Source organism: Stenella coeruleoalba, assembly GCF_951394435.1.
Source record: "Stenella coeruleoalba genome assembly, chromosome: 10".
Taxonomy (NCBI): Eukaryota; Metazoa; Chordata; class Mammalia; order Artiodactyla; family Delphinidae; genus Stenella; species Stenella coeruleoalba.
This window is the reverse complement of record NC_137156.1, coordinates 91,940,051-91,966,095: the sequence shown is the minus strand read 5'-3', so window position 1 is coordinate 91,966,095 and position 26,045 is coordinate 91,940,051. Positions and strand designations below refer to the sequence as shown.

The window sequence follows — 26,045 nt, the reverse complement described above, 5'->3', positions numbered from 1 at the left end:
TTGCCCCGTGGCATGTGGGATCTTAGTTCCCTGACCAGGGATCAAACCCGCATCACCTGCATTGGAAGGTGGATTCTTCACCACTGGACCACCAGGGAAGTCCCTCTCCCCCTAATTTGTACATGGTGGTCCTAGTTCAAGTCTTTGGAGCCACAAACAACAAGTCTTGATGAACAGTCTTAAAATATTTAAAGATATTACCCTGTTGTCAGAGACTGGCAAAGTTATTTTTTGCATAGACACAGATAGCAAGGATTTTATTTAGGTTTTGTGAGTCATGCAGTCTCTGATTCAACTCTGCCATTGTAGCTGGAAAGCATCCAGAGACAATATGCAAACAAATAAGCATGGCTACTTTCCAATAAAATTTTATTTACAAAAACAGCGGTGGGCTATATGTGGCCCATAAACTAAGGGTTGGCTAAATCCTGGCTTGGAAGAAATGGGGAAGATAGCAAAGTATGAGAGAGTCAACAGCATCAACAAACTATAGAACTAACAAGATTTCAGCAAGCTTGCCAAATGCTGAATCACTGACAAGTAAAATAGAGAATGTAATTAAAAATAAGATATTATTTACAATAGCAATAAAAATTACAGAGAATCTAGGAGTTAGCTAAGAATACTCAACATTTTTATGGAAAAAAATGTTAAACTTTCTTTAGAAAAGCAGGCCACAGGCAAGACTGGCCTACAGGAGGAAATTTGCCAGCTCCTGGTTTAAACAAATACTGTATCCACTGCCTGGAATTCTTATCCTTCCTGTTAGATTGGCCAACTCTTTACGGAAGCTTGAGCTGGTTCCCAAGACCACGCCAGGCTTCCTTACACACAAACCTTGATTGTTTGCATAATCTCACTGAACCGTCACTGTTCCTTGGTAGCTCTTACCACAACTGAAGCTTAAATAATCCTGCTTTAATTCTCCATCCTCCCCAGTCTGGCTCCACTCCTGCCTCAGGTTGTAATTAGGCTCCTAAGCTAGACTATTACCTATGAGGACATAGAAGACTTTTGTATCCCTAGTGGCAAGTATACAACAAGCACTCAATGAACATTTCTTGCTTAAATGCATGATCAAATGAATGCCCAAGTCATCTGTATTCTAGGCTGGACACCTCTCCTGTCCTCTTTCATTTCAAATCCCTCCATCTGTAAATGTGTTTCCTGGAACTCAATCCAATAATTCCAATAAGGATGAAACTCTAGACCTTTCATGAATTTGGAGTTCTCTAAAACTGCAGGCTCCCAGGGGCTCTGATCCCATCTTTTTATTTTACAGTGTACTATACACAACAGGTACCTAATAGATGCTTCCTAACTGAATAGTGAAATGACCATCTAAGACCTTTTGGCTCCCACGGACCTGAAATGAATCTGACTACGCTAGAGGTCTAAAGCTGACTGACAAGTTCCTAAGCTTGTCAAGGTTTCAAAATATCCAGATCATTGAGACACTATTAAATCAGATTAGCAATGGCAGTTTAGCAAAATATCTCACATCCTTTAGTCATTCAGATGTTCTTCTCATAAAACAAGTTTTATGCCCACAGATCCTCAAATGGGAGGTTGTCAGAGAATTAAATGAAAGACATGATCGCTGTGACAAAGCCACACAAAAGTTGCAATCAGAAGTGAGAGTAAAATAAAGCAACGTGTTTTGGGACAAACCCTAGATCTTAGGTAATATAAAATTATGTGCAAGTCAAGGGCACATCTCTGCCTGTTGCCAGGCAGAAGTTTCACCCTTGCCAGTCTAAAGGCTAAATCATCAAAAAAAGGTTTTAGATCAAGTTTACAATCAAAAAGAGATCCTCTTAATGCCTAGGTTTTTAATCTGACAGCTAGGTTAATTAAATGGCCTACAATTGAAGTTGATCTATTCAAGAAGACCCATTGTGGTTGTTAATGCTCACTTGAGGATCTAACCCAATTTGGGGCAATATTAGGAAAGTTTACTATGAACAGATGGTAGTATCATAATGAAGAATACATTACACTCCATCGATAATCCAGAATATTCTAGAATATTCTAGCTTTCTCTTTTCTATTTTTTTAGTCTTTGGTCTTAAATTTGGAACATTGAAGGGAATGTAGTCTTCTGAGCCACTAGGAAATCCAATGGCCACAGAGGCGAAGGTTCACAAAATGACCCATGATAGCCTGAAAGAGTGAATGTACCTAGTTTTGCATTCAACTAGGATTGGTTGTTAGCACTAAGAAGAAATCTGATCCAACGAACAAGATCTGTGTGGTGAGTTGTATTTGACATCATGTGGCCTGTGCAAATGCTGAGACTGGAGTAAAGTAAGGTAGAGAGTTGTGACTGGCAACTCAGAAAACAACTAGAAGGACCCTTAGATATAACTTATTATAAATCACTCATTTTTATAGCTAAGAAAACTGAGGACCAAGGAAATGGCATGATTTGTCTCACATGAGTTAGTGGTAGACCTGGGACTACACCTCAGAATCCTATGACTTTTTATTTCTTCTTGACTGTTAGTGCTACCCTTCTTTTACTGCATCCTAAGTGACGCCACAGCAAACAAGACAAAGCTGGTTGGCACCGATGATGGACACTCTCAATCCTATGTCCAGCACGTCCGCTTCTGTCCCACCTTAGACTGCTCTGAAACTCTAGGCTGCTAGGGTTATCAGGTGGTCTCTTGTCCAGTAGGTTAAAATTTGATTTATGTTGAGAAGATTAAATGCTTCAATGCTGACCTTGTTCAATGTTTTTATGGCTAAATAAAATTAGGCTTGGGGAAATGGGTCAGGATTTAGAAAAATATGGTCAGTTATTTTGTTATATTGAGAATACAAATTTTTGATAATTTAAATTTACAATGAAGTATAATAAACATTCAGAAAAGTATTTTGCATTTTAACTTCCAAAGACAATATATATAGTGTATATAAATACATGTATATTTATACACACACATCCTACATATATATGCTTATCAATGTATAAAAATATGGGGATGGAGGAAGGAAAGAGAGACAGAGAGAGGCAGAATGTGAATTCTAAGATAGGATAAATCCTTTGTTTCCTGTCCCCTAGTAGCTCTTCTATTGAGAGTTCTAATTAGCAGTAATATTCAAAAATATTTAACAACCAATGTGCAAAGCAAAGAACCATCAGACACACACTGGCTGTAAACTGCTCAGCATTTGTCTTGGTTATAATAAGCAAACTAAGGAACTGCCCAACCAATCCCCAGCCAGTCTCAAGGAAAACACAGAAAAAAGGCAAAGGCCATACAGTAATTTTTCATGCTCAGTTACATACCTGTTTATGTAAAGTACATAAACAACCTCACAGACCTGATCTCATTTTCCCAAGACTGTCCTAATTTTTGCTAATTTTTTTTATCTTTAGCCATTTTAGAGCAAGTCAGGGGTAATAACTGAAGACAGAAAAAGTAGCCATTATGATTATCATCTAAATCTACGATTTCTCTCCTGGTTATGCTCCATGGGTGGTCCATTACCTTTGTTTATGGAAATATAGGTACAATTCTTTGAAATCTGTGGAGGAAGCAAACAATGGAGCAAGCTTATCATCAATAACCAGCAACTGGGTTAATACTGATCCTTGGACTACTTTAGTATCTGTGCTAAAAATAATTATGATATATTTTTCTCAATTAAATCTTTTTCTTTCACGGTACCAATACAACTGGTGCACTTTCCCACATAATGAGTTTTATTATCATTTCAAAGCAGATTTGAAAATACCCAGATAAGGGACTTCGCTGGTGGTCCAGTGGTTAAGACCCCGCACTTCCACTGCAGTGGGCGCGGGTTCGATCCCTGGTTGGGGAACTAAGACCCCGCATGCCGTGCAGTGTGGGAAAAAAACCTAGATAAATAAATATTAATTCTAATGTAAAATTCTCTCACATTTGTCCAGCTCTCAGTTTTATAGTACTTCCTCGTGATGAACACTACAAATAACATACAGTTTTTAGGAGAATTCCCAAAATAAAATTTGCAAAATCATAAGGTAAATATGTAAATCCAGAGGCCAAAAAATCTTTTCTGAACCTCAGTTAAATAGCATGGTAACTGGAGACTAAGAATTTGATCCCACTGCTGTCCTGACTTACTTCTCTGGTCCTTAGTTCCCTTCTTTCTCAAAGAATAAAGGTGTAAAATTGGGTGATCTCTAAGTGCCTTCTAGATCCAATAAAATGTGAATATCCCTTTCACCAAACATTTTTCTAAAACAAAAAGAAAATCTCTAATCACTGAAGAAAAATGAGAAAACACAGAGAAGCAGAAAGAAAATAAGAACGGAACATTTTACCACTAAAAGTTAACTGCTTTAAAGTTTAACACTGTTAGCATTTTGGAGAGTAGGATTCCAGCTTTCTCTGTCATTTTCCACATACACTTTACAAAACAAGGATAACAGTATCCATTCACTCTGTAATCTGTTTTTTAAAAATATAATTTGTGGAGCATATCTTAGGTAGGGAAGTTATTGATGTACAAAACAGTACTGCTGTGTTGTCACTGTTCAAAGCAGTTTACCTATAATTTCACACACGGAGTAAGCCTCTGAGGTAGGTACTGCTGTCCTCATTTGACTGATGAGAACACCGTGAGGTGAGGTTAAACTGATGTCCAAGGTCACGTCGCTAATAAGTGGTGGGGCTGGATTCCACCCAGGGAACCTGGCTTACCTCCTCAACACCCTGCCCTACATTTCAGTCATGATCTGAGATGTAGGCAGGGGTGAGCCATGTGAAGAGCTGGGGAAAAGGCAACAACAAGTATGAAGGTCTCGCAGAACCACAGTGTGTTGGGGGAGAGAGCTAAAGAGGGTCAGTGGGATCAACATGGAGCACATCGCCCTTGGTTCCTGATAGGAACATGGACTGATGGGAGTTGTCTGCTGTTCACTTCTGACCCACTGTAACCTTTGGGGCTGGAAACAGTCACAGTCCAGACTGCTTAGTTGAAACTCTAAAGAAATAACCTGAATATTGAGGATACCTAGCTCTTTAAGCTACATCTGCACTTAGCAAGGGAAATGATCAGCCATGCCAATCAGTTCAGTGCAGGCAAAAAGCTCCATTGCCTTGCTTACCCACATTTTGGAGGCAGAAGGAGGCTATGAAATTTTGAGCGAGCTTCAGTTATTGAGATGCTTGTACAAATTCTATGCTCACCTTGCACTTAGCAGTCTAATATACAGTCACTAAATACCAGACTGTGCAGAACGATGATTTCATTGATTTTACTCTCACAGTGTACACTTTAACAAGAATGTCATTTTTATTTTGCAATCTCTTCTTGATTTATCTTTCCCCTTTTCTCTTACCTCCAGACAAGAGCTAATTAAATAATCTATTTTGTGCTTAGTAATACAGTTTGAGCAGCCATTTTATGTATTCCAGCCTAAACGGGAAAGACATATTATGAATTTTCACCATGCAGCTCTCATGGAAATTAGAAATGAATGGGCATTAATTGCTGAAGAATGAGATCCTTAGTCTGCTAATTTTGTGATAAAATATTCTAATAGAACACATTTGTCATCTCTATGAAGATATACTAAGCAAGTCGAGATAAATCTAAAAGCCAAGCAGAAGGCAGAGTTGTGGCCAACTTGTGTCACCTAGGAAGACTGTGGATTTCCCGTGTTCCTGAATTTTTGTTCCTTCTCTCTGAAGCAGCAACTCTGGGTGATGTTTCTCCTGGGCTGTGTCTTAGTGCATCAAAGTCAATACTTGACTATATTTTTTCCTTGGTATACCAAAATGGACAACACCACTGAACGGACATTTTGGCATAAGCGTATTACGGGCAGAGGCCAGAGGGGCTGTATTTTTAAATAATTCAGTACAGAATGCCCCTGGAACACATATCTCGAAACAGATTTTTTATCCTTAGATCTAGAGAGACGGCACTGATAGCTTTTTAACAGAATCGATCCTTTGCCTACCTTTCTTGCTAAACTGATGAGATTGTTCAGTTTTATTTAATGTAACTCAGCCTAGTGCAACACAGTCATTTAACATTTGCCATGTGGCAAGCACTGTGTTGCACCCTCGCACCAAACTGGATGAAAACTCTGGTCTGTGCTTGATCACATGTCAGTGTCAGCGGGGTGGGGGAGGGTAGGCTGACAAGTAAATATGAATATACCAGATGAATATTATGATAGAGATGGACCAAGAAGCACAAAACAAACACTTCTTTCTGTTACCAAGGGAGAAGTCATGCTTTTGGCTTCATAAATAATGACCAAAATAATATTCTGAATTTCTCCCTTGTAGACCTGTTCAGTAAAACCATTTCAGTAAATGGCATTCCCATCCACCCAGCTGCTGTGCCAGAAACCTATGTGCCATCCTCGATTTTCTCTTTCACCACCTCCCACATGCAATGCATCAGCAAGTCCTGGCAGCAAACTGCAAACTATATCCTGAATCCATCCCCTTCTCTCCTCTCCACCGCCACCCGGTAGTTCAAGCTGCCACCGTTTACTGAGTGAATTACGGCAACCGTCTTTAACTGGACTTCCAGTTTTGACCCTCACTTTTTTAAAAGTCCATTTTTCATTTTAAAAGATAGCTAAGCAATCTTTTAAAAAAACATACATAACTCTCTTACATAAAACCCTCGAATGGCTTTTCGTTTCACTTGAAACAAAACACAGTCTCCAACCTCAACTCAAACCACCCTCTTCCCTGGTCACTATGCTCCATAACGCTCACATTCTCTTTGTTCTCTGAACATGCCAAGTGATTTATTTTTAGGCCTCAGGGCCTTTGCATGTGATGTTAACTCAGCCTGCAAAGCTCCTCCCTCTGATCTTCACAGGACAGACTTCTTATCATTCAGGTGTCAGCTCATGTCATCCCTTCAGAAAGGTTTTGCATGACAACCCTGTCTAAAGTAGACATTCTGCCCCACAGAACCTCTGTTTCATCATACTCATTTATTTATTACTATCTAACATACTGCATTTTGGGTTTTGTTTATGTTTGGTTGTTTGTACCTGTATCCTCTGAACAATGTAAATGCCATGAGAAGGGGTCTTATGATTTTTGTTCACTGGTGCCCAGAGGAGTGACTGCCACATAGCAAGTGCTAAATGAACATATGTTAAATGCATGAATAAGTAAATGAATGATTGAAATCTACATTATTTGCTCAAAAATTCAAGCTTGGTCTATGCTGTAAGGATGCTCAGACTTTCTCTGCAGAGGTGGTTTAAGAAGGCACCCGATACAGCATAGTTGAGGGGGAGGGGTCACACAGACATGACCTCCTGGAGAAAGTAATCCATTTGAAGAAATGGGAAGGACCAGTATTAGTCAAGAGACCAAGAGAAGGAAGAGCATTTCAAGAAGAGGGAACAGAATACATATAAATACTCATCGTGAATGTACAAGGACCCATGGTGGGGAAAAGGCATGGTGCTATTAGAATTTGGCATACAAATCGGCAAGATTGTCTTCAAAACGCACACGATGAATTACCATATACTGTTATGCCATCCGTCTAAGGAAGTAAAGTGAAATTCATATATTTTCTTGAAATATTCTTACCAAAGTGTGGGAAATTAAAACTTCTATCTCAAATAAGACTTGACATTCTTGCATTTCACTGTGGTTGGAACGATGTCTTCAGTATCATAAATCCAGAAGTTATTTGGATAATTTAGAAGTTCTCTTTGGACACTGAATACTAAATTACATAGAATTGATTAATGAGCTAATTGTTTAACCTTCCACTTCATTTTGCCTGTGTACACAATTTAAGTGGAAAGAAACAAGAAATAGATTCCTTTGTTATTTATAGTCACCTAAATCCACATTCCATTCCTGTTGAGATTAGCAATTAGATTTCTAATTAGTTTTCCAAAATGGATTCATGGGTTTATTTCTTACATAAGTGTAGGAAATATAGATACTGAATGTAGAAAGCATTAAACTTTTCTTAAATTTAATTGACACAGTCAAGCTTTGCATGCCAATAACATAACAACCTCCTGAACTCAACCTACGATCACAAAAAGCAGAATTACGAAAATCCCTTTGAAAACTCACCATCATTTCTCAACATTAGCGGTGTGGGTGGCCCCAGGACCTTTTGGTTTGTTACTGTATTTGTAACCACACAGGTATAATTTCCAACATCTGATTTTTCTACTTTGGCAATATACAGATTCCCAGTTTCTTGAGAAACGAAGCGGCGATTATCCTGATAGGAAGGGTATTCATTGAAAATCCAGGCATAGCTCAGCTCTGAAAGCAAAAGGAATCATCATTACAAATATGTCTTTTGTAAGAACTCTACTGTACTCATGAAAGAACTGGTCAAGTTAAAAATTCATATTCCTCCCCAATGGTCCTTTTTCAGCGGGCTAAATATCAATAGGAAGTAATTACAGTCCCTTAAAGCATTTATAGTCTTCCTACCATCAGTCAGTGAGATTTTATTCCTATATGACTAGAAGGTACACTGATAGCCGATTAAGAGAAGTCCAATCTCTTTAAATCAAGGGAGTAAGTAAGCATTTATAGTTTGCTAACCATGTGCCAAGCACCATGTAATTACTTACAGAGCTAATGCTCAAATTACAGACCCAGAGAGTCTAAAATCTTGATATACTCTGGAAACTATTTAGATCACTTCTTTCGATTGATAGATAATAATCATAATAGTACATCACGGTGCCACATACTTGCATAGTACTTTGCGGGTTTCCAATACATTTTATAGTTTTCCATTAACTGAGAAACTTTGGCACAGAGGAACAAAGTGACGAATCTAAACTCAGCCCTAATTAGAGACAATTCTGAGTCTCAATCCAGTCTTTTCCCAATGCCTCTTACTCTTGATGCAAATTCTTACTCCTTTCTCACTTGTGAGGTTGAACTCCTTTCCCACTGTTTTAGTGAGATGGGGATTTAATATTGTAGCAAATACTCACTAAACATACAATGACTGGTTGCCTGGTCCCATAAATGCAAATCTGTATTTTTAGAAAATTAGCTGAAAATATTATTACATACGTAAGGGAGTGACTATAAAGTAGCCATCAAAGAGCGACCTTCTCACAAACACTTACTCATCCCAGAACGCCAGTGGGATGAGTGTAATAGGCAGTCATACCTGAAAATATTCCTTTGAAGGATCTAATTTTTCTTAAGAACTAGGTGAATGTTTTGTGAACGAGCACGTCCGCCCACGCTTTCAATTTCAGAAAAGAAACCTAAATGACAGTGAGTTTAAATGATTTGCTGCAGTGAACTACTGTGCTCTGAGGAAACCAAACTTTTTAGCTCCAGGCATTCCACTTTAAAGTGTGATCCCCAGATTTGTTCAAAGCTGGAGAAGTGATATAGTACCCACTGGCACTGATTAGCCAACAAGACCTGTTTTATTTTCAAAAGTTATTTTAGGCAGGAAGAGGAAGCAACTAGAGGCAAAGGGAGTCTCAGGTTTCAGAACTAGTTGGCTGTGTTCTTGTATGCTGCTCTTTAATACGATCCTGGCCTAAATTCTAAATGTATGGAGTGTCCTTGGAAAATGGCAGAAAGGTCACCTCAGCTTTGTATAGAGAATACTAACTATTGGAAAAGGCACTTGTTGTTTAGTACTTCAATGAGTCCCCAGTTGTAACTGGCCTCAATAACTGAATGTGCAACAGGAAACATATTCTGTCTTAAATAACCCACTGTTTGCATACAAAGGAGGGGTCATGCAGATTTCTTTCCCTTTATCACTGGATTATAACATTTCCGTATGCATTATTTTAGAGCGATATAATTATGTTTATATGACAATAGCTAATCATTTTATTTACACATGTGCATGTAATTATAAATAACCCCATGCTGATGTCAAGAGGATACTCAGTGTAAATAAACAAGTGCTTCCCAAAAAGCTAGTTACTTCCTCAAGAAACTAAAATCTGGGGGAGGAAAAGCCCCTCTAATAGGTCATGAAGAAGTACCATGTGATATGGCAATCTTCCCATAAAAACAGGAGATTTAACAAACAGCACACAGCAATGTACTCCTCTCTCAATTTGGTATGTGAGTTTCAGGAAAACAAAGTAATCTCTGAGCTTCTCAATTTTCTCATATGAACAATGAAGAGAACACTGCTTATCCCCTAATTAACTATAAGAGAGTTTTAAGAATAAATTAACATATCCAAAGTCACAAGGTAGAAATTAGAAGGTAATTTACCAGCAAAATATTAATTAACACACACTTCTCCAAGGAGAGTTATAATCACATATATAAACTGTACATATATATTTTTTCCTGAAGATATTTTTTAAAACTGTTGCTAGTGGCTAGTGCCAAAAGGCTTTCTTAATTTTGTAGGAGAAGGACAGTTTAGTAACTAGAAAGTTGTATGGACCACGCATATCAGGAAAAAAGACATCTGCTTTGTTATTTTCCTAATTGGAGTAAAAAAAAAAAAAAAAATGACAAGAAAACCAAAACTCAAACCTATATTCCATAAAGAAAGTCATTTAAATTTAAACACTCTCCCTTTCAATTTCTTAATCCATCAAAAGGGGATATGTGGTGACGATCAAGTTACATGAAAGCGCTCTGAGTCATAAGCACATCTGTATCATTAAAAGTTAATCATTTTTAAAGTAAATATAAAAACAAAAGTCAATGAACATGCTGTTGATCTATTTAAATTATTTTGGTTTCACTGATTTTGTTACTTAGTGCTTTAGTAGGAGATGCAAACAACTGTAAACATATTCTGCAGGATTTTCTAAACTGTGGTCCTTGGAATATTAATTCCCTGTTAATAGAAGTTCTCTACACACCCGTCTACCTCAAATTTAAAAAGGTTACATGACCAAATGACTTTAAGAAACACTGGATTAAGTAAAGTTTAACTGATTAAAAAATTTTTCCTTTCAGGACTTGCAAGAGGTTTTTAACATGCCAACGTTCCTCAAATTTCTTAGAGTATGTAAGCCATGCAAACTTATTTGATATAGAACTGCCTCCCAACCCCTCCACCCACACATTGTTTTTCTAAGAAATTATTAAGATGTCACAAAACCTAGGTTGGGAAACCCTGAACTAATGCAATGATTTCAATTCAAGAAATGGTAAGTATAATATAAAGATTATTAACTGTATTACTTCAGTTCTGGGGAAAGCCATTAAGTTACAATGAACAACAGAAAACAAGAAAATGTTGAAATAAAGTTGCAATAAGTTTCCGAAATTGTAATAGTAATATAACACTGTAACCATTTCCAATGCTGTAGACAAAGGAACAAACCATAGTTCTGAAGACAAGTCTCAAATGGATTGTGCTAAGGATGGTAACTAACATCAATTCAACATGCAACCTTTGTAAAATACTGTTGAACCCCAAAGTGCAAAGGTTAGCCAAAGAATCTTGGCTGGTGCACTGGTGAGATCACATTGAGCTAAACGCTGAGCCCCTTGAAGGGGGAAAGTCTCTAAAAATGATATTAATTTATTTTTCTTCACAGTAAAGAGCACTACCTGGAATACTGTATTTTTATTTGCCCACAACAATGAGTAAGGAGCATGAGTAATATAATATAATGATAATGCAGACATGAAAGCAGGGAAATATGTAGTAAGACTAAAAATTACACAACATATAACTTGTCTTATCTGTTCTTTTTACAGGTATGAAAGAGGAACAAAGCTGAAGGCATCACACTCACTAAATTCAAACTATACTACAAGGCTGCAGTAATTAAAACAGTATGGTATTAGCATAAAAACAGACACACAGATCAATGAAAGAGAATAGAGAGTCCAGATATAAACCTATACATATAAGGTTAGTAAACTTACTGCTAAGGAGCCAAGAATATACCATAGGGAAAGAACAATAATTTGGTAAGTGACATTGGGAAAACTGGACAGTCACATGCAAAAGAATGAAACTGGAACACTACCTTGAACCATACACAAAAGGTAACTCAAAGGGGATTAAAGATTTGAATGTAAGACCTGAAACCATAAAACTCCCAGAAGAAATAACAGGCAGTAAGCTCCTTGACATGGGGCTTAGAGATGACTTTCTGAATATAACATCAAAAGCAAAAGGTAAAATAAACAAGTGGGACTGCATCAAACTAAAAAACTTCTGCACAGTGAATGAATCCATCAATAAATTGAAAAGGCAACCTACTGAATGGAAGAAAACATTTACAAATCATATATCTGATAAGGTGGTTAATATCCAAAAAATATAAAGAATTACAACGAAGCAGCAAAAAAAAAAAAATCTGACTAAAAATGGGCAGAAGCTGCCTGTTGGCTGTTTGGCCCGAGGAGACTCAGCACTGGAGCCTACCCGGCTCTTTTTACTTTTTTTTAACTCTTTATTGGGCTATAATTGCTTTAAAATGGTGTGTTAGTTTCTGCTTTATAACAAAGTGAATCCGCTATACATACACATACATCTCCATATCTCTTCCCTCCTGCGCCTCCCTCACTCCCACCCTCCCTATCCCACCCCTCTAGGTGGCCACAAAGCACCAAGCTGATCTCCCTGTGCTATGTTGCTGCTTCCCACTAGCTTTCGGTTTTACATTTGGTAGTGTATAAATGTCCATGCCACTCTCTCACTCTGTCCCAGCTTACCCTTCCCCCTCCCTGTGTCCTCAAGTCCATTCTCTACTAGGTCTGTGTCTTTATTCCCGTCCTGGCCCTAGGTTCTTCATGACCATTTTTTCTTTCTTTTTTTTTTTTTAGACTCCATATACATGTGTTAGCATATGGTATTTGTTTTTCTCTTTCTGACTTACTTCACTCTGTATGACAGTCTCTAGGTTCATCCACCTCACTACAAATAATTCAATTTTGTTTCTTTTTATGGCTGAGTAATATTCTATTGTATATATGTATCACATCTTCTTTATCCATTCATCTGTCGATGGACGCTTAGGTTGCTTCCATGTCCTGGCTATTGTAAACAGAGCTACAATGAACATTGTGGTACATGAATATTTTGAATTATGGTTTTCTCAGGGTATATGCCCAGTAGTGGGACTGCTGGGTCGTATGGTAGTTCTATCTTTAGTTTTTTAAGGAACCTCCGTACTGTTCTCCATAGTGACTCTATCAATTTACATTCCCACCAACAGTGCAACAGGGTCCCTTTTCTCCACACGCTCTTCAGCATTTATTGTTTGTGCATTTTTTGATGATGGCCATTCTGACTGGTGAGAGGTGATATCTCATTGTAGTTTTGATTTGCATTTCTCTAATGATTAATGATGTTGAGCATTCTTTCATGTGTTTGTTGGCCATCTGTATATTTTCTTTCAAGAAATGTCTATTTAAGTGTTCTACCCATTTTTGGATTGGGTTGTTTTTTGATACTGAGCTGCATGAGCTGCTTGTAAATTTTGGAGATTAATCCTTTGTCAGTTCCTTCATTTGCAAATAATTTCTCCCATTCTGACACCCGGCTCTTCGGTGGGGCTAATGGTGGACTATGGGAGGGCTCACCCAGGAGTACTTCCCAGAACTTCTGCAGCCAGTGTCCTTGTCCCTGCAGTGAGCAACAGCCATGCCCTGCCTCTGCAGGAGACCCTCCAACACTAGCAGCCGTGTGGCTGACAGGGTCTTGGTGCTCGGGCTGGGTGTCAGGACTGCTCCTCTTAGGTTGGAGAGCTGAGTTCAGAACACTGGTCCACCAGAGACCTCCTGGAGCCATGTAATATCAAATGGCAATAGCTTTCCCAGAGATCTCCATCTCAACGCTAAGACGAAGCTCCACTCAACAACCAGCAAGCTACAGTGCTGGATGTCCCATGATAAACAAATAGCAAGAAAGGAACACAACCCCACCCATTAACAGAGAGGCTGAAAAATCATAATAGGTCACAGACACCCCAAAACACACCACCAGATGCGGTCCTGCCCACCAGAAAGACAAGATGCAGCCTCATCCACCAGAACACAGGCACTAGTCCCCTCCACCAGGAAGTGTACACAACCCATGGAACCAACCATACCCACTGGGGGAAGACGCCAAAAACAACGGGAACTAAGAACCTGCAGCATGCAAAAAGAAGACCCCAAACACAGTAAGATAAGCAAAATGAGAAGACAGAGAAATATACAGCAGATGAAGGAGAAAGGTAAAAACCCACCAGACCAAACAAATGAAGAGGAAATAGGCAGTCTACCTGAAAAAGAATTCAGAGTAATGATAGTAAAGATGAGCCAAAATCTTGGAAGTACGATAGACAAAATGCAAGAAACATTTAACAAGGACCTAGAAGAACCAAAGAACAAACAAACAATGATGAACAACACAATAAGTGAAATTAAAAATTCTCTAGAAGGAATCAATAGCAGAATAACTGAGACAGAAGAACGGATAAGTGACCTGGAAGATAAAATAGTGGAAATAACTTCTACAGAGAAGAATAAAAAAAAAAGAAAGAAAAGAATTGAGGACAGTCTCAGAGACTTTTGGGACTACATTAAATGCACCAATATTCGAATTATAGGGGTCCCAGAAGAAGAGAAAAAGAAAGGGACTGAGAAATTATTTGAAGAGATAGTAGTTGAAAACTTCCCTAATATGGGAAAGGAAATAGTCAATCAAGTCCAGGAAGCACAGAGAGTCCCAAAGAGGATAAATCCAACGAGAAACATGTCAAGACACATATTAACCAAACTATCAAAAATTAAATACAAAGAAAAAATATTAAAAGCAGCAAGGGAAAAGCAACAAATAACATACAAGGGAATCTCCACAAGGTTTACAGCTAATTTCTCAGCAGAAACTCTGCAAGCAAGAAGGGTGTGGAAGGACAAATTTAAAGTGATGAAAGGGAAGAACCTACAACCAATATTACTCTACCCAGCAAGGATCTCATTCAGATTCGACGGAGAAATTAAAACCTTACAGACAAGCAAATGCTAAGAGAATATAGCACCACCAAACCAGCTTTACAACAAATGCTAAAGACTTCTCTAGGCAGGAGACACAAGAGAAGGAAAAAGACCTAAAATAACAAACCCAAAACAATTAAGAAAATGGGAATAGCAACATTCTTATCAATCATAACCTTAAATGTAAATGGATTAAATGCTCCAACTAAAAGACACAGACTGGCTGAATGAATACAAAAACAAGACCCATATATATGCTGTCTACAAGAGACCAATTCAGACCTAGGGACACATACAGACTGAAAGTGAGGGGATGGAAAAAGACATTCCACACAGATGGAAATCAAAAGAAAGCTGGAGTAGCAATTCTCTTATCAGCCAAAATAGACTTTAAAATAAAGACTATTACAAGAGACAATGAAGGACACTACATAATGATGAAGGGATCAATCCAAAGAGAAGATATCACAATTGTAAATATTTATGCACCCAACATAGGAGCACCTCAATACATAAGGTAAATGCTAACAGCCACAAAAGGGAAAATCGACAGTATCACAATCGTAGTAGGGGACGTTAACACCCCATTTTTACCAATGGACAGATCATCCAAAATGAAAATAAATAAGGAAACACAAGCTTTAAATGATACATTAAACAAGATGGACTTAATTCATATTTATAGGATATTCCATGCAAAAACAACAGAATACACTTGCTTCTCAAGTGCTCATGGAACATTTTCCAGGATAGATCATATCTTAGGTCACAAATCAAGCCTCGGTAAATTTAAGAAAACTGAAATCATATCAAGTATCTTTTCCAACCACAACACTATGAGACTAGATATCAATTACAGGAAAAAAACTGTAAAAAATACTAACACATGGAGGCTAAACAATACACTAATAAATACCCAAGAGACCACTGAAGAAATCAAATAGGAAATCAAAAAATACCTAGAAACAAATGACAATGAAAACACGATGACCCAAAACCTATGGGACGAAGCATAGCAGTTCTAAGGGGAAGTTTATAGCAATACAATCCTACTTCAAGAAACAAGAAACATCTCAAATAAACAACCTAATCTTACACCTAAAGCAATTAGAGAAAGAAGAACAAAAAAACCCCAAAGTTAGCAGAAGGAAAGAAATCATAAAGATCAGATCAGAAATAAATGAAAAAGAAATGAAGGAAACAATACCAAAGATCAATAAAACTAAAAGCTGGTTCTTTAAGAGGATAAACAAAATTGATAAACTATTAGCCAGACTCACCAAGAAAAAAAGGGAGAAGACTCAAATCAATAGAATTAGAAATGAAAAAGGAGAAGTAACAACTGACACTGCAGAAATACAAAGGATCATGAGAGATTACTACAAGCAACTCTATGCCAATAAAATGGACAACCTGGAATACATGGACAAATTCTTAGAAAAGCACAACCTTCCGAGACTGAACCAGGAAGAAACAGAAAATATAAACAGACCAATCACAAGCACTGAAATTGAGACTGTGATTAAAAATCTTCCAACAAACAAAAGCTCAGGACCAGATGGCTTCACAGGCGAATTCTATCAAACATTTAGAGAAGAGTTAACACCTATCCTTCTCAAACTCTTCCAAAATATAGCAGAGGGAGGAACACTCCCAAACTCATTCTACGAGGCCACCATCACCCTGATACCAAAAACGAGACAAAGATGTCCCAAAGAAAGAAGAGTATAGGCCAATATCAATGATGAACATAGATGCAAAAATCCTCATAGAGAATCCTAAAGATGCTACTAGAAAAGTACTACAGCTAATCAATGAATTTGATAAAGTAGGATACAAAATTAATACACAGAAATCTCTTGAATTCCTATACAGTAATGATGAAAAGTCTGAAAAAGAAATTAAGGAAACACTCCCATTTACCATTGCAACAAAAAGAATAAAATACCTAGGAATAAATCTAACTAAGGAGACAAAAGACCTGTATGCAGAAAACTATAAGACAGTGATGAAAGAAATTAAGATGATACACACAAACAGAGAGATATACCGTGTTCTTGGATTGGAAGAATCAATATTGTGAAAATGACTATACTACCCAAAGCAATCTACCGATTCAATGCAATCCCTAACAAATTACCAATGGCATTTTTTATGAAACTAGAACAAAAAATCTTAAAATTTGTATGGAGACACAAAAGACCCCGAATAGCCAAAGCAGTCTTGAGGGGAAAAAAAAGGAGCTGGAGGAGTCAGACTCATTGACTTCAGACTATACTACAAAGCTACAGTAATCAAGACAATATGGTACTGGCACAAAAACAGAAACATAGATCAATGGAACATGATAGAAAGCCCAGAGGCAAACGCACGCTCCTACGGTCAACTAATCTATGACAAAGGAGGCAAAGATATACAATGGAGAAAAGACAGTCTCTTCAATAAGTGATGCTTCGAAAACTGGACAGCTACATGTAACAGAATGAAATTAGAACACTCCCTAACACCATACATAAAAATAAACTCAAAATGGATTAAAGACCTAAATGTAAGGCCAGACACTATGAAACTCTTAGAGGAAAAGATAGGCAAAACACTCTATGACATAAATCACAGCAAGATCTTTTTTGATCCACCTCCTAGAGTAATGGAAATAAAAACAAAAATAAAGAAATGGGACCTAATGAAACTTAAAAGCTTTTGCACAGCAACGGAAACCATAAACAAGATGAAAAGACAACCCTCAGAATGGGAAAAATATTTGCAAACGAATCAATGGACAAAGGATTAATCTCCGAAATATATAAACAGCTCATGCTCCTCAATATTAAAGAAACAAACAACCCAATCCAAAAATGGGCAGAACACCTAAATAGACATTTCTCCAAAGAAGACATACAGATTGCCAACTAACACATGAAAGGATGCTCAACATCACTAATTAGCAGAGAAATGCAAATCAAAACTACAATGAGGTATCACCTCACACCAGTCAGAATGGGCATCATCAGAAAATCTACAAACAACAAATGCTGGAGAGGGTGTGGAGAAAAGGGAACCCTCTTGCACTGTTGGTGGGAATGTAAATTGATACAGCCACTGTGGAGAACAGTATGGAGGTTCCTTAAAAAACTAAAAATAGAATTTCCATATGATCCAGCAATCCCACTTCTGGGCGTATACCCAGAGAAAACCATAATTCAAAAATACACATGCACCCCAACGTTCACCACAGCACTATTTACAATAGCCAGGTCATGGAAGCAACCTGAATGCTCATCAACAGATGAATGGATAAAGAAGATGCAGCACATATATACAATGGAATATTACTCAGCCATAAAAAGGAATGAAATTGGGTCATTTGTTGAGACGTGGATGGATCTAGAGACTGTCATACAGAGTGAAGTTAAGTCAGAAAGAGAAAAGCAAATATCGTATGTTAACGCATGTATGTGGAACCTAGAATAATGGTACAGATGAACTGGTTTGCAGGGCAGAAGTTGAGACACAGATGTAGAGAACAAACGTATGGACACCACGGGGGGGAAGCCAAGGGGGTGGTGGTGTGATGAATTGGGCAATTCGGATTGACATGTATACACTCATGTGTATAAAACTGATCACTAATAAGAACATGCTGTATAAAAAAATAAAACTCAAAAATTCAAAAAAAAAAGAAAAAAAACTACAATGAGGTATCACCTCACACAGGTCAGAATGGCCATCATCAAAAAACGTATAAACAATAAATGCTGGAGAGTGTATGGAGAAAAGGGAACCCTCTTGCACTGTTGCCGGGAATGTAAACTGATACAGCCACTATGGAGAACAGTATGGAGGTTCCTTAAAAAACTAAAAATGGAACTACCATATGACCCAGGAATCCCACTACTGGGCATATACCCTGAGAAAACCATAATTCAGAAAGAGTCATGTACCACAATGTTCACTGCAGCTCCATTTACATCAGCCAGGACATGGAAGCAACCTAAGTGTCCACCAACAGATGAATGGATAAAGAAGATGTGGCACATATATACATGGAATATTACTCAGCCATAAAAGGAAATGAAATTGAGTTATTTGTCATGAGTGGATGGACCTAGAGACTGTCATACAGAGTGAAGTAAGTCAGAAAGAGAAAAACAAATTCCATATGCTAACATATATATATGGAATTTAAAAAAAAGGTTCTGAAGAACCTAGGGGCAGGACAGGAATAAAGACGCAGACGTAGAGAATGTACTTGAGGACACGGGCAGGGGGAAGGGTATGCTGGGACAAAATGAGAGAGTGGCATGGACATATATACACTACCAAATGTAAAACAGATAGCTAGTGGGAAGCAGCCGCATAGCACAGGCAGATCAGCTCAGTGCTTTGTGTCCACCTAGAGGGGTGGGATAGGGAGGGTCGGAGAGAGACGTAAGAGGGAGGAGATATGGGGATATATGTATGTGTATAGCTGATTCACTTTGTTATAAAGCTGAAAGTAACACACCATTGTAAAGCAATTATAATATAATAAAAATGTTAAAAAAAAAAGAAGGGCAGATCTGAACAAGTATTTTTCCATAGAAGACATACTGATGGCCAACAGGCACATAAAAAGACGCTCAACGTCGTTAATCATCAGGAAGATGCAAATGAAAATCACAATGAGCTATTATCTCATACCTGTTAGAATGGATATTATCAAAAGGACAAGAAATAACATGCATTGGAGAGGGTTTGGAGAAAAGGGAACCCTTGTGCACTGTTGGTGGGAATATAAATTGGTGCAACCACTATGGAACACAGTATGGAGGTTCTTCAAAAAATTAAAAATAGAACTTCCATATGATCCAGCAATCCCACTTCTGGGTATTTACGTCAAGAAAACTAAAACACTAACTTGAAAAGATATCTGCTCCCCCATGTTCACTGCAGCATTATTTACAATAGCCAGGCATAGAAACAACCTAAGTGTCCACTGGTGGATGAATGGATAAACAAATCATGTATAAAAATAAATACACACACACACACACACACACACACACACACACACACACTATACAGAGAATGGAATATAATTCAGCCATTAAAAAAGGATTAAATCTTGCCATTTGGGACAACATGGATAGACCTTGAGAGTATTATGCTAAGCGAAATAAGTCTAAGAAAGAAAGATGATTATCACATGATCTTAGTTATATGTGGAATCTAAAACACAAAGCAACAAACCAACAAACCAAGTTTATATATATGAAGAACAGATTGGTAGTTGCCAGAGGCAGGGGGTGAGGTAGTAGGAGAAATGGGTGAAGGGCATTAAAAAGGTAAAAAACAAACTGAATTTATAAAATCTTAAAACAAAACTCCCTAGCAATTCCATTACCTCAACATAATGATAGCTATTGTTCGGAATACCTTTTCAATTCTTGCCTATATGCCTGTAGGCTTTTCATGATTTTAACCATAGCTTAAATATTATTAAAGAAAAAAAAAAAGGGAATTCCCTAGCGGTCCAGTGGTTAAGACTCAGCGCTTTCACTGCTGAGGGCCCAGGTTCGATCCCTGGTCAGAGAACTAAGATCCTGCAAACCACACGGGATGGCCAAAAAAAAGAAAGTGTTTTTCAACAAAGCAAAAAGCCAACAACAACCAAACAAAAAATATGACAATTCTGAGGCCTAGAAAAGGTAAGACTGGAGAGTCAGAAAGTGGCAAAACAGACTACATCTTAGTCCTTCTACCTACACTCCCACTCCAATGCTCCCTCCCAAAGTAGTAAAAGCTTTTGAAGTTTGAAAGCAAGGAGTTAGTATTGTTATATTACTCATGAGACAACGCAGTTCTCCCCCAAGAACCAGTCTATTTTTATCAGAGCAGAACATTAATTCACTGGGTTACATGAAATGCTATCCACATTCTGAAAAAATAAAGCCAAGTAAATAAAACAAAATAAATGCTCATGTGCTGCAAAAATGTATCCCACTCCATCTGATTTCCTTAGGGACTTTCATGCAATATTTATACTTGTTCAAACTTGACAGATTTCTTTTGATAAGTTTTCACACACTAATTGCTCTGGAAGTGACAGACAGTTCCCGTCCCATTGGCAATTTTTATCAACTGAGTAAACAGATACTTGGAATGCAACATTTAATAGATCGTGAGGTTTCTGATGCTCAACTGAAAAATACTGAGACTGGTTAGAATGTGATCGCTATTAAGGCAGAAGGACCTAGGGATGGTTTTCTAACTCGTAGCATGTAAGTCTATAGGAAATTAACTATGAAACGTCACCCTCTTAATTGGTTCCTTTTTCCATATCTTTGGGCCAACAGCGAAGGATGTTTATTATTTTTAAAAGAAGACATCAATCAAGGAATTTTCAAATTCAGGTACTCATTGAGCAAGTTTACCCTCTGATCAGAGTCCTCAAGATGAATGCTCTTAACTTCACCTTGATGCTGCCTAATTTCTTTCTAGAGTTATACTATGTTGCACGACATTCTGAGTCATATCCCAAGGGGTAGCAAAGATGTCAGTTTTCGAAGATACCGTTCTTAATCCTCAGTTTTAAATTTGAAAGGGACCTAAATCCAACCCCTGTGATTTTACAGATCAGGAAGCTGAGGCCTAGAGAAATTACATGCCTGGATGACAGGCACATGATAAGTGGGCAGAAATGGGATGATGGGGTAGTTGCAATATTCAGATGAGCTGGTTCTGTTAGCAAGCCATATGTTCCTCTCAGGATTTAATCTGGAGCTAGAAGAGATCACTTTTCTTTATCTGTAAATTTAAAGAGTAGAATTAGATGACCTCTAAGTATCTTCCAGCATTAAAATCCCATGATTTTATAAGCACACCATCAAATCCAACACCCTATTTTGACAAATAAAGAAAGTGGGATCCAAAGAGACCCAGTAACTTGCTAAGATTCACACAGGTAGTTTATTGGCAGGTCAAGAACTAGAACTTTTATACACACACACACACACACACACACACACACACACACACACACACACACACACACAAACAAACAGGCATACGCACTTATATTTGAGTTAAGCTGTGCTGTGTAGAAGGATAACTGACTTGATAGTCAGGAGACCTGGATTCTAGTCCTTGCATTGCAACCAATTTGGGCTTTGACAGTTGTTTCAACAGCACGAGAGCCTCCTGATCTTTAGATAGATTTATACGCACCTCTCCTACTTTTTGCATTCTTGTGAGGTTAAATTTCAACTAAGATATGATTCTAAGCAAGTAGATGTGATAAAATGTATTTTAAATGATTCTACAAATGAAACAGGTTTTGAGAATGCAGTCATTGGTTTACTTTTTGGCCAAATATTTACCTGGCATTAACCATTTACAAAAGCATGGAGCTCAGGGCTGGAATGGAGAGCAGCTAGAAAGACAGGGATCACCATCAGTGGGTAGTCTGTGTGGGCAAAGGGGCAGAGAGCATAACCCAGTGGAAAGATTCCTGAATTTGGTGTCAAGCAACATAGACTGAGTCTTGGTTTCAGTGCTTCTCAGCTAGAAAGTAATTTCTACTTCTAAGTTTTCTCATCTGAAAAACAGGGATAATAAAAAGAACACCTGTCCTGCTAGCTGGACATCAACTATGTTAATTTAAGTCAATTTTTTAAAGATTCTGCTATTTTTGTTTTGCTTTGTTTGTTTTTGCTTGTAAACTGATCGATAAGTCATTTGTCTTCCTCTGACCTGAGGAGCAGGGAGACATTATAAATTGTAAGTAATCTCATTAATTCCAGAAAAAAAAAAGAACTCAGCGAGGAACCTTAAACGCAAAGCGGCCCTAGTGATTATGCACCATAAACAGGTAGTGGGAGAGTCAAAGAAAAGAGTGTGTTTTTCTATACTGAAGTGATATCCCAAGAGGGGGTGACCGATAGACTTCTGACTTCTGAAAGCTGAAGCCTCTGGATGACACCTCTAATACTAAGACACTAAATGATCAATATAAGTATATTTGAATAGCATCTTGGGAAATAGGAGTGGAGGGGAGGTGTCTGAGACGAGTTGAAATTGAAGGGCTGGAATAGGACACATATTGTACCTCTGTTAATTAGAAGATGGACTTATGGGTGTTTAACACGTATGATAATGGCCACAGCCCTTGACAACTTAGGTTGCTGAAATCATGGCTGTGGCTGAAAGGACCCCTGTTATAGATGCTCTGTGTCCCAGAGAACTGGGTTTAAACAAGGAGCCCATCATCAAGCAGGACCTCCCAGGGTTTAGACACTGTTTTGCATTATTCATTAGTGCTGAGTGGAGTAGGGACGGCATATATGTATCACTTGGACCAGCAGATGCCATGCCTTCTCTCATGGCAGACACTGAAAATTGACTATGCCAGACACAGATTCACAATCCGCAACGCAGCGCTTCAGGCTGTTAGCTCCAATCAATTGATGTTGGCACATGAAGTCAAACCTTTTTACCATCTTTGCAAAAGCGATTTAGGGGAAATGAAATGGTGACCATGTGAGGCAAGGATTAGATAAGACCCAGTGCTAAAACTCATCCAAACTCGTGGCAAGCATTTCTAAAAATAAGCCTCCTGACTAAGCCTCCTGACCACTCACTGCGTTCAGTGATTTTTAGTACATGCTTTTTACTCACTCAGATGTGGCAGTGGAGGTATGGGAAGTAAGATGGAAAGAGAGTATTTTCTAGTCATGTATACAGCTCTTGAATATTGCTCTTGTGTATGGCTCACGATTTCCCCCATTTTATGGGTGACTTCCTGTTTTTTTTGTCTCTATTTTATTGGGAAATTGGACATTTTTCTGGAGTATAAATTTTCTTTAAACATTTTTAGGTGGAAGTTTAGGAATTTAACTTGAAGGCAATTTAACACATTGTTCTGACAAAAAGCCAGAAATGAGTATATGATGGAACAGGTATAAAACTCACACAAATTTAAGGGTAAAAGGAAAAACTTCAACAAAATCTGTACTTTGCAGTGGATTGCTTTAGGATATGCTCCCAGATTCCCAGGGGGCAGATGCTGACTCTCCTTTGCTCTCAGAAATGGATCAGTACAAAATCTGAGAAATACTGCCTAGGCCTGGAGTCAGCAAACTTTTATACTCCAAGGGGAGAAGCCCTATAATTTTCAGACAGAATAGCATCCTCTCTGCTAGCATACTCAGACTCTTGAGTGGAGGCAGGAAAGTGATAGCACATGAAACGGATTTAGCTTACAAAAGTGTGTGTGCCTTTTATGGCTAAAACTGTTTTGAAAACACTGAAAATCAAATAGACATCTAGATAATTAGGGTTTTCTTGAAACTCGAACACAGTTCTTAAATATCAGGCTTCGAGAGGAATCAGGGGGGTGCACTAGTGGGTCCCCAACTAGAGTGAGCTCCAGAATTAACAGAAGGGCTTGTTACTACACAGAATGCTGGATCCCACCCCCAGAGTTCCTGATTCAGGACGTTGGGATGGGGACCGAGAATCCGCATGTCTAACAGGCTCCCAGGTGATGCTGGTGGTGCTGGTCTGGAGACCACACTTGGAGAAACACTCCTTTAAAAGGCTGACTACATTAGGCTCTCATTCTATCAGGGAAACAACTGGCAGAGCTGAGCACCAGCTTCCCACTTGGAAGCAGGCAAGCAGTCTTCTGTTTGCCACAGTCTCTACCAATCCCTAGTATACACCAGGCCCATAGTACTCAGTAGGCAATTTAGCTTGTGAGCTCTGCTTTGGTATCTAGAAGGAAAGACAAATCAAGATACAGGAGTGACCCTTAGTTGCATGTTTTTGTTAGCATGAGAATGGTACTGGAGACCATAAACGCAAGCCAACCTGAGTACTTTGACGAGATGAAGGTGGAGGTGGTGCTGAAACGACATAGAATCAATATCAGAGCTTTGCGTGATTGTAACGGGGAATGGTCCAGCCTGCTCACTGTGGTCAAACTAGGAAGGCCACAGCACAGCTTGAGTGGACTACAATGGCCAGATGAAAATACCGTTCATTGGGGATTACAGGATTTTTCTTTCAGTTATTTGTTAAATATTTAGCATTTAAAGCAGTCAGAGTAGCACCATATTTTATGAAGAGCTCAAACAACAGCCAAAGTTCATTTGAAAAGTATTAATCCTGTAAAGCACAGATACTCTTCAAAAGCCAAGTATAAAATGTGAAAAGCACATAAAAGTTGATGAGCTCACTGCCCAATTCTAGAAAGAATACCACTTTTCCTGGGGTAGTGGTAGAACAGAATGTCAGATGACAAAACTCTTTCAGCTTAATATTTATGCCCTCTTCATACAATGCCCTCCCCCAGATCCAAGATATCTCTAGAAGGTGTAAATTTCCTATTGCAGGGGGAAGGGCAAATGCAATCAGCATACAAGTCCTGTTTTTGGCACCCATGGCTGTCTCACCATTACCTCTCATTGGCTTAAGAACATTCATTTTGCCAACTTCAGGCTGACTGCCACCCCACACCAACCCACACACAACTGCCAGACGAATCCTTCTATGGGACCACTCTAAATCAGGCCCCTCTTTTGCACACAAGTCTTTTGTGAGCCCCGATGCCTCCTGGATTAAGTAAAATGCATCAGACTAGTATTCAAGTCCTTCCAAAGCAGGACTCCATATTATCCAGTCTTAGCTTTACACACTTCTTTACATGCAGATCTGTATTTGGGAGAGGATTCCTCAAGCTAAACTCTACAAAACTCCAGGGAGGCTGAGGAGGGGCAGCCATGATTAATTTATTCATACAATACATCCTTATTCCCTCAGGGATCACTTTTTAATACAAAGATTAGGCACTGAGGGAAGGCTCTGCCCCCCCTGTTTGGCTTTAAGTAGAGAGCTCTGTTGTAAATCTTTTGTGTGATTTGCACTTCTCAACAAAACTGTATCTTAAGGAAGGTTCATACTGCTAAGTAGGTTCGTTTAAGGTAACATGGAAAAACAGTCACTGCTCCCCTGAGAGTCTCCCCGCCCAGGCCAGTGCACTGTCTTCCCAGGATTCCCTTCCCACTTCTGCTTAACTCAAACACTGCCTTCTGCAAAGAAGCCATTTTCTGGCCTGGGAAATATAAGTGCTCTCTCCTCAACAACCAAATAAGCATG

General features: G+C 38.5%; 1 protein-coding gene across 18 annotated transcripts in view; it reads right to left on the bottom strand.

Annotated features, from left to right (window-relative positions):
• CNTN4 (contactin 4) overlaps nucleotides 1–26,045 on the bottom strand; it is a 958,186-nt gene that overhangs the window by 182,516 nt on the left and 749,625 nt on the right. For 17 of the 18 annotated variants that reach the window (XM_079933645.1, XM_079933652.1, XM_079933660.1 and 14 more), the window contains one exon: nucleotides 8,073–8,270. The exons of the other annotated variant lie outside the window; for it this stretch is intronic. In XM_079933645.1, coding sequence (XP_079789771.1) covers nucleotides 8,073–8,270 — 198 coding nt within the window. The remainder of the gene's footprint in view (nucleotides 1–8,072; nucleotides 8,271–26,045) is intronic. 18 annotated transcript variants of the gene reach the window in all.